This window comes from Lutjanus erythropterus, chromosome 12, assembly GCF_056507025.1.
Source record: "Lutjanus erythropterus isolate fLutEry1 chromosome 12, fLutEry1.hap2, whole genome shotgun sequence".
In the NCBI taxonomy this organism is placed as follows: domain Eukaryota; kingdom Metazoa; phylum Chordata; class Actinopteri; order Lutjaniformes; family Lutjanidae; genus Lutjanus; species Lutjanus erythropterus.
Genome location: NC_139328.1, coordinates 29,867,779 through 29,880,316, shown reverse-complemented (window position 1 = coordinate 29,880,316; position 12,538 = coordinate 29,867,779). Strand labels below are relative to the sequence as shown.

Here is a 12,538-nt window from a genome sequence, read left to right as displayed (position 1 = left end):
TTTATACATGCTGTGTTTATAGAAAGTAATAACTCAGTAAACCAGTTACAACATAATTTGTTGAGTAAAATTCTCTTAAACATGAATGAGCAATATTTTGTTTTTCCAAATTTTTTTTAATACGGAGATACTGAAAGTACAGCTTACAACAAACAGACATAGACTTCTGATATATATAGTAACTTAGAGTTTTAGTAACTGAAAAAAATGTCACAGATATTACTTTTGGACCAAACAACAATCATAATATTCACAAAGCGGAAGATCAAAGGTCACACACAAGACCATGTCCTCACTGGGTTCACAAACACTGCAGCTGTGCTTCTGGTTTGACAGGACAATATAGTGAAACGTAAACCACAATGACATAAGTGAGTAGTTTATCTGAACCACAAGATAGGGGGCAAAAGACTTAATATTCCCCACAGAAACACATTCAGTTTGTTGGCCTTGTTTGCTCTTGAAAAACAAAGTTAGGTAAATTAGGCAAGCACAACAACAAACTCATTTCCTCATTTATATCACTTACCTCTTTAACTGAAGGAAAGAGTCTTGTAAAACAGACCTAGGTTGGGAAGTATTTGCCTTTGGTACCAGTTGGATCAGATTTGGTACATGACACAACACAATGAGTCCCAAATCGTTTACATAGTGACATAAAATGATTAAAAACTATTATTTTTGTATATTTTTGTGACCACCAATTCACCAATTATTTGATAAAATAAAAAGTAAAAAACAAAAACAAAAAAAAACCCACTGATAATTATTTGCCCCAGGTCTGTTATGAAACATTGATACAACAGGGATATTCTTTTGTTAGACTGTGCATCAAATTATTAACAATTTCAGCTGGACAAAAAGGTAATATCACCTTTTTAAAATCCAGCAAAAAACCAGACTCACTTTGTTACTTTTTTTTTTTTTTTTTTTACAATAGCTGTCTCTTTTTAACACAAGACCAAGCTGGTTGACTCACAACATTCACATACAAACATATTACTCTGACTATCAAACTGACAGGCTACTTGAAATGTGTTAAGGAAGCAGTACTACGCAAATGCCCATACAGTTTCACCAAAAGGTAAACATTGATTGAAAACACCGGAACATTATTCCAGCCGATTACGCTAACTCGACTTATGACCCTTCACTAGGCTCTTCTCCAACTTCATCAGGGGCTCTTGCATCCATCTGAGATCGCACAGGTGATTTTGCAGACCGTGCCGACTCATTCTCTCCTTGGCTGCCAATGGTTGGGTCATCAGTCGGCTCGTTACTGGTGTTGAGGAAGGCTTGGTACTGGTTCCAGAAGCCTGCTGAGCTCCTAGTGGCAGGAATGTTCAAGGAAGTCATAGATGTAGAAGACGGAAGTTGGTCAGTGGAGGAACGACTACTCCGTGCTGGTGGACGTGTTGTTTTGGTTACCACACCATGGTGCTTCATATGCCCCTGGGAACATAAAGGGTTAAAGTTATGCTAGGTATAACTATCAAGCATACTCACTATAATACAATGTTGAGTAAAATCCATGGATAGTTTAGTCTGATGACTGAAGAATGCAGCTTTTCTCTTTATGGTGCACATGGACTAGTCAAATTTTCATGGTGTCATAATTCAACACAATGTAAATCTTTTTCAAGTTTTATGATGAAGATGCTCATTGTATTGAAATATTAGTCCCTTGCAAGATATAGTTATGTACTAAAAGTGTAAAATATTAATATAACTCTGCAAACATGTCCATACATCTCGTCAAGTTATTTTTATATTAAATATTTTTTCTCACCTTCAGTCCACTGCGACTGGCATACTCTTTTCCACACTCAGCACAGCAATAAGTCTTCTTCTCAGGACGGGACATTGGAGATGGGAGGGTTGGGGCAAGGCTAATGGGGACAGAAGTATCCAGTTCTTCACTTGCCAATCCACTAATCTTAACTCCTTCCACCCGGTCTTCCCTCCCATATGAACCAAAATGAAAGCTCTGGCGTGTCTCTCTTACAAAAGTGGCAGCTCTCTGGGATGCACCCCTTGCTTCAGCACCAGCTGTGTCAGCAGTCTCCAAAGTAGATGTCATTTTGGGATCCTCATCAGGCACAGTTGCTTGGTCTTGCTTTGGTGTTGCTGGTGGAGGAGACTGATCTTTGTCTTCTTCCATGGGTTCTGGTGATTGGGGCCTTTGGGAAACTGAGTCTGATTCCAAGGTTGGTGTTGCATTGACATTAAGAACATCTTGACTCAGGATGGGGTTAGAGGAGGTACTGGGACAGGTGTAGGCAAAGGGGGTACCAAGGGCAGGTGTGCTTTGTAAGTCCTCCAGGTTTGGTCTGGAACCAAGGAAGGCATCAGAGGAGGTAGATGCTTCATCCTCTACACAGTCCACTACCATAGCATTAGATGACACTGTTGTTTTGGTAACAGTGGAGGAAGTTGGGGAGGGGGTGGATTTAGGAAGATGGACATCGACAGTGGCTTGTTGTTCAATTTGGTTGTCCTTGCCAAGTGGGGAAGCTTGGTCTGTCTGCTGGGAGTTTGGCAAGGGGGCACTGACACAAAGGATTGGGGGTTCTACACTACCTGGTGGTGGAGTTTGTGTGGTGGGATTCATGAAGGGATCAGGACTAAGGTCAGAGGGAGGAATGAGGTCTGGGCTGGAGGACCCAGACTTGCTGGGATTTTTGGTGAATTCAACTGATTTTGTACTGCCAGAGACAGGAACTGAGCCAACTGCTGGAGTTTGAAATTGTGAGCTTGGTGCTGGGCTCTTAGAGTGGCCTGCTGGAGGAGGTGTTTTACTAGAAGCAATATTTGGGTCAGTGGACTGGGACTGAGATTGAGACAAAGGTTTGGCATTACATTCATCTGGCATCTCATGTGCTGAATCCTCTGTGCCATCTGTGGGCAACTGTCCACCAAGGTGCATACGGATGTGGTGCTGGAGTACTAGGGCATTAGTGAACTTGCGCTGGCACAATGGGCAAGAGTTCTGGACACGTGCATTGGGTGGTCGGGCATGATGGGTGGCCAGATGTGATCGCAGGCTCCCTTTGGTAGAGAAAGACCTGCCGCATATTTTACATGGAAAAGGACGTTCTCCAAGATGCGTGGCCTGGTGCAGACGCAGTGCTCTGGGACAACTCAGTACCCGAAGACACACCCCACATTGATTGGTTGTCAGATTGCCAGCTGGACCAGTGATGCTTAGTGATGGTAGCAAGCCCCCTGCCATGGCCCTCGCTCCACTGGCACTCATCCCTAGGGCAGCAACCATCTCATTAGTGAAGTTTGAAACAGAAGTGGAGACAAGAGTTGACGATGGTGTGGATGCCATGACATATGTCGTAGAAGTGCTGGCATTTGTGAAACGACTTGCTGAAGAGGTAGTGGTACTGCTAGACAACATCTCCAGCATGGAGGAGGAAGCAGAGGAAGAAGTCCATGGAGACGAGGAGCGGGGTGGTGCCTTCTCTAGCTTCTCCACCAGCCTCTGCAGCTTGGAGGTTTCAGATGTAGGAGTGGAGGTAGCCATTGAGGAAGGCAGAGAGGATGGAGTGGTGGTGGGTGGACCTGGGACTTTAGGAAAGGAAGAGAAAGGGAAGGAAAGCTGAGAATGGCTGGAGGAAGCAAGTTGGTGGGAGCCTGGGGTAGAGGGTAGTGGGGTGCGTAGCAAGCCCAAGGCTGGATGGTTGTAAAGGGATGAGTGTGCTGCAGGGGTAGAGGAAGAAGTGGAGACAGATGGGAAAAGGAGCTTTGGCAGGTGGGCTAGCTGGGAGAAGGCTGCAGGAGAAAGCATTGGGGCATGAGGGGGAGTGTTCTCATCAAAATGCTGCTGCTTGGCACCCTTGAATAACTCTGAGATGGTGGAAGATGAAGACAAAGAAGGATTGGAAAGGAGAGAAGTAGCCAGGGAAGAGGTGGAGGCTGAAGAGGAGGACGACGAGTGGGATGAGCCGGACGTGATAGAGGCTGCAGCAGCTACAGCTGCAGCCCTATTGAGCTGCAGGAGAGAGTGGGATATCAATGCCAGATCCACGCTGGGGGCCAGGGGTAGGGTAGAAGGGGTAGATCCTCCAGAGGCCCCCAGAGAAAAGCTAGTGCTGGTCCCACCGACCTCCAAATGATCTCCACATGTTTCATCCTCAGGCCTGCTTTTTGGCTTCTTCTGTATCATATTCATGCCGCTAGTACTGCTACCACTGCTCATGGTTCCCATATCTGATCCCCCAGTGGCCCCTAATGCTACCCCAAATAAAGAAGGAGGCAGGAGTGAAAGGGAGAGCTCTGGGTTTTGCTCACGGTGGCGTAGGAAGTGCACCTTGAGGTTGCCTCTTGTGGTGAAGCGGCTGAGGCACACTGGACACTGGTAAGGTCGTTCCCCTGTGTGTGAGCGTAGATGTATCTGTAAGGAAGAGTCACTGCTGAACATTTTTCCACAAAAGCGGCAGGCATGTTGTAGGCGGCCAGTTGTTGTGGAACTAGATGCAGAGGAAGGGTCTGTTCCTCCAGAGACAGACTGCAAACCATGTTGGGAGTTAGGTACCATAGACACTGAAGTGGGGAGGGATGGGTTTAGGAAGGACCTGCTAGAGTGCCCACTCACTGAAGTGGTATTTGGAGATTTCTCATGAAGATAGCGGTTGGGCAGAGCTAAAGACAGGGCAAGTGGATAGGTGGACGAAGCCATGGAAATGGCAGCAGAGGAAGAAGTGGAGGGAGCTGAGGATCTAGAACTCACCATCAGATAACCATGAGCTCCAGCAGTCCCTCCTGTCCCTTCAATCTGGGACTTGTGGGGCTGCAGGATTTGAGACAAGGAACTGCTTGGCTTTGTGGGTTTGCTGGTTGCTTGAGAAGGGAGCAGAGAGGAGAAGCATGCCAGGAGAGGAGCCACAGAGGTGGATGGCTGAGTTGCAGTTGGCTGTGTAGTTGGGCTGACAGCCCTTTTGCTGCCTTCCAAGCAGAGCTGAGGCAAAGCAGGGAGGTGATTCTGGGAAGGTGTGTCTATTGTATAGGAGGCTCCACCAAGGCGTAACACCTGCCTGCAGATCTCCTCTGTTATCTGCATCTGGTGGATCTGCCTTTGCTGCAGCACCCGCAGCTCTTCCAGGATTAGGGCAATACTCAACTGGGCCCTAGAGGGTGCAGCTGAGGCAGATGTCACTCCTGGGCTGGGTGTGGGAGTAACAGGACTTGGGGGTCCATCAGGCACACGGCTGGGGCTTCCAGGGTGCGGTGGAGGACATAGAGAGGCAGAGGACGATGAAGAAGAAGAAGAGGTGGTGGTGGTGGCTGACAGCCCCAACTTGGGAGAGGCCATATGTGCGCTTCGGGAAGGGTGGGTGAGGGACCTTGTAGAAAATGTAGGACTGCAAGGGAAGTCAGAGGAGAGGGAGGGCTGTGGGTCTTTGAGGGGCTGGTGGGAGGGCTGGCTCAGTGAGCAGGATAGTGGTGGACCCTTGGTTGGTAGTAAGGGGCTCTGAGAGCCCTTGACAGACGAACGGAGAGCAAGGGGCAGCTGGGAGTTTTGAAGAGAGGAGGATGACGAGCACAAGGGAGAATCCAGGATAAATGGAAAGGGTTGTGACTTCACTGCCAAGTTGTCATCTAGGGAAATTGAAAGAAGAAAATCTGCATGTAATTTTACCATTGTTAATGGTAATAAAGAATAAAAGATAGCTTTTTCAAAAACAAAAATTTAAAATAAATAAATACATTTAAAAAAACTCTTTGAAACAAATTACAAAAACCAGCAGTGACATGTAAGTTTTTAGGTGGCTACTTGATGTCTAGGAAATGGAAAAACTCAGTTGTCTAAGGGGTGACTTTTAACCTTTGGGTTTAATTTCCACCACCTTATCATTCACCGCTGCTCTTTCTTTTCCTCTTTGTCCTGTCTATTCTCATCAACTGCAGCCTCCCCACCACTGTCACCCCACACACGAACACACATATACGTCATGCATGCAAGCACACATGCTAACACACACACATAGATTCCACTGATCTGCAAGAATACACTGCTCACCCGTAGAGGAGCCTACCTTGTTTCCAGGGCAACACGCACAAGACAATGGACTTTACCTCACCGCCCCCCCCCACCCTAATAAAAAGAAGCCACATCCACACACCAAGACACTCTTCCATCCATGCCCCTCTCTCTTTCTTTCGTCCTCCATTCAATCTGTCTTCCTTTCATCTACTTAAGGGCCCTTCCCCCGGTAGCCCAACGGGGTGCTAAGGAGTTAGGTCCTGGTTGGACACTGGACACTGTACTGGGTGCCTGACTGGCTGGCAGACTTGACCTTAAACACTCTGAGGTCGAATTCCTGATACGGTTTAGGACCGAGCAGAGGAAGAGAGGTGGCGTGTAAAGAAAACAAACAGCTCTGCAGACAGACATGATGACTCACAGAGCATCAACAAGCTAACTTAGCCCAGAAAAGCATAGAGGGACAGAGGTGAAAGCACATACGCACAGCATACCTATCAATGCACAACATACAGACACAAAAAAATCACACTCTGTATGCACGGGGTTGCTAATTCACATGCAAACATTCAGAACTTACTGCTTTTTGCTTGAAAAGCTACAATTTTATGACACAATGTGGGCCCTATTCCTGTAACTGGAGTGGACAGACAAATACACACACTTGTGTGTGCGCGCACACACACTGTCACATACACACTTCTTCATGGGTATGTTCATGCTTCAGTGCCCAGCAACAAAGCTGAAAGGGGACAATGGGGTCTAATGCTATTGCGGTTAGAACACCTTATACAGTGCCTCACAAAGTTTCCTTTTTCTTGACCTTCTCATGCTCATCTCTTTACTTCTACCAAACCTGTATTTTACTTTTTGTTCACAATTTCAAATTCACTACACGTCCTTTTTCTCCACTATTTCTCTGGGGATTTACTGTACGTCCCCCTATTCTGGGTGGTCTGTGTCTTTGAACCTGGTAGTGATGAGGAGTGAAGACATTTAGGCAAAGAAAGCAGCTAATGGCTGCCACCACAGAGAATGAATTGAAAGACTCTGAAGGCCAATAATTCCAACAAGCCTTTTTTTTCATAGTGTGCATATATAACATCCACCTATATATAGTGTACTTTTCAATGTAAATTAAACAGACTGAATGCCACAATTCTCTAAAGGAACCATTTTTGACTATGATTTGACTATATCATAATCAACAAAATTAAAAACAAGTCTTATCAGCCCTGAAGTTCCAATTCCAACCTCAGTCACTGTATATCAAAGGTAGAGCAGTATTGATTATTACCAAGTATTTTGATGATTGATTAATTGTTTTGAGGCTTTTTTAAAGAGGGAATTCACAGATAGTCTATTTCTGCTCCTTAAAGGTGAATATTTTCCAATGACTTTAGTCCTCTATGACAGTAAACTGAATATCTTTTTAGTTGTGGACAAAACAAGACATTTTAGGACGTCACCTTGGGCTTTGGGCAACAGTGACCAACATTTTCACCATTTTCTGACATTTTATGGACCAAACAACTAACTGATTAATAGACACATCGAGCAACAGATTAATCAACATTTAAAATAATTGTTAGTTGCAGCCCTGTTCAAAAGTTACAATACAGCGTGAAAGGATAAAGCATAAATTTCTGCTAGAATGGTACAATAAATATACCATAAAATATAACATGCTATGCACAATCTCTGAATATTAACTTCCCATTCAGTGACTCCAATCCCACTGAACAACCAGTATTCTATTGATATATACTCTAATTCTTCTCACCATGCTCAAGTATCCGACAGGCACCGAGGGTCAGGCTCATAAGCTGCTGGGGTCGTTTCTGTTTCCGACGGGACATGCTTCTGCAGGATGGGACCGACGCAGGGGCGCATTGGCCAACACACAACTTTTACTCTGTCTCCCTGCACACTGAAAAAGTAGGTATCTAAATTACTTAAAAGACAAAATAAGAAGAGAAACTAAAGTATCATCTCCAAAAATGTGACAACAATGGATGCTCCAGGTTGGTTAGTCTCAATAAAGGGTGTCCACGTTGGTGGCATTGTGGTGCAAAGAAAGAAAAACAGAACTAAAGTGCCATGTGACAGTTTCTCTCCACAAGTCTTCCTTTTCTCAAAACTCACCGTTGGCCCTCCTTCTCTCTCCCTCCACACACACACACACACACACACACACACACACACACAGCTCACTTGTTCATCCACTACTTTGCATTCAAATGGCGAGTGAACACCCCTTCTTTTGAGCCAAGAGTCCACTGCCTCTCTTTAGTAAACCCTCATACATTGACGCTCAAGTTCATCACATAATGGCCCTTGCCTGCCTGGGCTTTCGATTATTGATATGAGGCTTTAAAATGTAACAAACCTCACCTTAGGTGATCCCTGCGCGTAACAGAAGGGAACTGTGCGCACAGGTGGGCGCAAAAGCCAGCTCGGTTAAATTAATTCAGTTATTTTGACATTAAATCACGCATGTTGTGTCATGGGCCACCTTGTTGCGCACACACACACACACACCTCTCATTCAAAGTGTGTGTGTGTGTGTGTGTGTGAGATTGCTCGATGCTCCCGCCGCCTCGGACACAGGCTCCTCTCCTGTGTGAGCTCTCAGTAAACAGAGTGGCTGAAATGAGGTGGAATTTGCAACAATGGCGTTGAGGGAGCACAGCTGAGTGAACATCACCCTCTCAGAGCCTCTCCAACACATAACGCCACTGACTGGAGGCACAATGCTCCCTTTTCACCCTCATCCAGACGTGCTTTACCACGTGGAGAGAGGTAATGAAAGAAAGACACAGCCGGAGTGAGGAGGAAAATCATTTTTCACCCGGGCCCTGTGACACCCCTCGACACCCTCCACCTTCCCACCCTCCACCACCTCTCTGTCTCTCTGAAGCTTGGGTAGAATAATAAAATGTATCCGAGGTTTGATATAAAGTCTGAATATTGTAGGTCTTCGCAAGGTGTAAAATCAGGTGATGATCTGTGTCTGAATTATTTAAAATAAAAAAGGCCTTTGTTTGTTGGACAGACCCGTTCGTTTTTAAGATAATAGGCAGTTTAACACCGGACTTATGTAATTTCTGAAGTGGGCCTGTGGATACTTTTCAATGCAAACCAAGCAGCGATTTCCGAACAATTTAAAAATAATTAAAAATCAAATCATTAGGCTGCAAACACTGGCGTCATTGCTTAATCGATAATATTTTATCAAAAAGAAAGAAGTGATAACTCTAATAGTTATCAAACAGTCAAATATCACTGTTTTATAACCTGAATTCCATTGTTCCAACAACGCATTCATATTTTTTTCGTGCCATCTTGCCAATATGTTCGCGTCTGCGACGATCGGACGTGTTTTACACCAATGTTTGGAAACAAGCGCAAAACACGGCGGTGAGATGCGCGTCCCCGCTACTGTACGGCGACCTGTTGCACGCCATGCGCGCTCCCACATCATAACAAGTTATGATTCATAAAATATTATGACTTCTACAAAAAATACAGTCCCGGATGTGCATTTCCTCCACAGGCCGCTCGTCGCCGACACAACCCCTTTAAATACAACAGAAAAGCAACTTACCATGTTCGAAAGGATGATTTTTGGCAGCGATGTTGTGTAAAGAGAAGAGGGAAGAAAGCTCAGGAGCTCCTGGTGGGTCAGATCGGCTCCGTCTCTCAGCCGGGACACTGGCGCAGCATTTCCCTATTCACTCCCAGGGATGCGCAGTCGGACAGCCGCATTTTTTTCAATTATTTATCTCCGTCGCAAATCGCGTTTCTTTCTCTTATGACAAAGGGTTATTATGCCTGGATGTATTTACTCAGAGTCCAGTGACCGGAGCAGAAGCGGGGCGGTGCGGAGAGCTGCACTCGCTCAGGGGGGAGGATTATTTTTCTTGGCCGTGCCGTGCGTGCTGCTCTTCCTCCTCTCTTTGTATTTGTCGGGCCTGCTCCTGTCAGGCCTGTCTGCGCTCTCTGCGGTACTGTCTGTCTGTCTGTCTGGGTAGCTGGCTAGCTGTCTGTCTCCCTGTCTCTTATAATTAATGGCCCTCGCCGCCAGACGGTCCTCTGGGAAACAGTGACCACGGTTACCTCCACATTGGCTCTCAGTGTGCAGCTCACATAGGAGTGCAGGCCAGGGCACACACACACACACACACACACACACACACACACACATACACACACATACACACACACACATACACACACACACGCGCACACACACACACCTCTAATTCAGGGCTCAATCAGTCAGTGGTTTAAGATTTGCACAGGTGTACATGATCACCTCCCCCCCTCCCCCCAGTTATAATTAAAAACATAAAAATCACAATTCACATTTTTCATATTTTAATTTAAAAAAAATCATATTTTGTATCCGTGATAACAGAATTCTGCACTGAATTTCTTACCCCTATGGATGCTATAGGTTTTCATTACAGTCTTTAATTGGCTATTTAGTGTCTGACTCATAATCTAGGAAGCACACATTATCTAAAAACTGAAATGACCTTGATTGTCACCCAATGCAACCATTCCCACACACAGACACTTGGACGTCTTTGCCATCATATTTTGATCACAAGGAGAAAATATACTTAAAGTATATAGAAATGCATAAAGCTAATAATAGCTCTTTATAGTGTTTACAGTCTTATATGTTTTGTTACCATGATAAACAACAAATAGTGGGTTCTTATATAAAATCTGAATAATCTAATTTAACTTTTTTAGACTTTTGAATATGGATTGGATCATGTAGTGTTGCTTATGCAACCTTTTTAACTTAATTCAATCAATTGTCACTTGCCTTGTCTTAATTAGCAATTTCATTTTATTTGAGGTTACGTGTTGCTACAAAGCACATATCTGTTACCTCGAGCAGGACCTCCAGTATGCTTTGACTTATTTAAATTTTTATCTTGAGCTGAAATATCTAATATTAATGTTTAAACTTTTGTTTGTTCTAAGTTAATTTTTTAACCAGCTACATCCAGTAGATGTTGAGATGTTTCACTACATAACAGAATACTTTGACCTGCTGGTGGCTTTAGAGGGATCATTAAAGTCACTGGGATTCATCCCGTGAGGGGTCCATGAACATCTGTAAAAAAAAATTTTATGGCAATCCATCCTACAGTTAGTGAAATATTTCACTTAAAGCCCATGAGGGCAGCCTCATGGTGGTGCTAGAGGAAACCCCAGGGGATCACCAGAGCCACAGCATCAGTAGTGACTTTGGCTTAAGCGCACTGGTTAGTACACCTCTCCCTGGTTTAAGATTGTAGGTTCAAAACCTGGTTGGGCCAGGTATTACCTGTGTGAGATCTGGTAATCTAAAAATCAGAGTAGCACTAAACTTGTTTAAATTAGTGTCAGTAGCTGGACATCCTTACTAAAAGTATTTTATGAAATGTTATCAAGTGAAAATCACCGACTGCACTGGAAGCTTGCAGTATAACAGGAGCAGCAGACTATTGAATTTGTCAGCTAATGATGGTGCTGTTTCAGGACAGCCAGTCTAGTTGGTGAACATCTTGTTGCTCAGGCAAGTTTTCTAACATGACAGAATTCTTTTTATTTTTATATGTATTGGGCCTGATGTCTTATTAACTTATAACCATGTTTCCAAACAGATAGATGCTGTGGTTCATGTCTTACAACATTAAAGCCACTAGGTGTCTCTCAAAGACAAAAATTAGAGGTATGTTGCCATAAGCTTGAGTACCTTATATTTAAATGGCAAGTTCCCCCTGAATATTAAAAAAAACAGAACATTTACCACAAGTATAGATGATCACTTTAATTAATGTATTACAGAAAAACACAGTAAAAACAGTCAATAAGAAAGAACATTAAATATTGTAATTGACAAATACACCCTTTATAAGAGTTTATGCTCAGAGGCATCTTCAGTACTCAGACAATGTGTGTGTCTGTGTGTGCACAGCTTTCCAGTTTTAGCTCTGTTGGCCCTCCGCCAATTCCTGAGATAAATGTATGGTTCTTTCTGCTAAATGCTTTGATTCCCTCATCAAAAATGTAATGACGCTGTCTTTCTGAGGTGGGAACACGTCATTGTTTTGCAGATCATAAGTAAGTCTCAGGTCTTTACTCTCAAGTCTTCGCACTCAAGTCCCAACCCAAGACAGGCGAATCCTGAGTCAAATCCCAAGTCCTAAACTTTGAGTATGTTCTAACCAAATCATAATGCACTCTTCCCTAAATGTAATGCCTCAACTTATTGTTCTTTGTGCAACTTCAGATGTCCAATGAAGTTAGAAGTTGTTAAGTCTCTGTATGTACATTTTGCATACTGCATTTGTTTGAAATTATTTTCTATCCCAACTGGAGCTGTTATGTCCTACATCTTGATTTGATGCTGTTGGATTGTTCAAACAAGGTGGATCCTGGGAATTAAGTGTGGACTTACTGGTAATGAATAGCATCATTAGTTGATGGAAATGGGTTGATTCTTGATACACTTATTAAATAAGATGCCAGTACTGATTCTAC

The 12,538-nt window shown here is 44.0% G+C and overlaps 1 protein-coding gene across 1 annotated transcript; it reads right to left on the bottom strand.

Moving 5' to 3' along the window:
- Positions 1–947: 947 nt before the first annotated feature.
- sall2 (spalt-like transcription factor 2) lies at positions 948–10,120 on the bottom strand. The gene is made up of 4 exons (XM_084732695.1): positions 9,600–10,120; positions 7,776–7,922; positions 1,790–5,607; positions 948–1,452 (listed from the first exon to the last, which is right to left on the bottom strand). Exons 2-4 carry the CDS (start codon positions 7,849–7,851, stop codon positions 1,141–1,143), a joined length of 4,206 nt encoding a protein of 1,401 aa, XP_084588821.1. The 5' UTR covers positions 7,852–7,922; positions 9,600–10,120; the 3' UTR covers positions 948–1,140.
- Positions 10,121–12,538: the final 2,418 nt, after the last annotated feature.

Excerpts from the sequence above, each read along its gene's own strand:
- sall2 (XM_084732695.1), bottom strand. The coding sequence starts at position 7,851 with ATGTCCCGTCGGAAACAGAAACGACCCCAGCAGCTTATGAGCCTGACC. Across the intron at positions 5,608-7,775 it reads CTGTCGGATACTTGAGCATG|ATGACAACTTGGCAGTGAAG; the intron begins GTGAGAAGAATT and ends CAATTTCCCTAG. Across the intron at positions 1,453-1,789 it reads CCAGTCGCAGTGGACTGAAG|GGGCATATGAAGCACCATGG; the intron begins GTGAGAAAAAAT and ends TTATGTTCCCAG.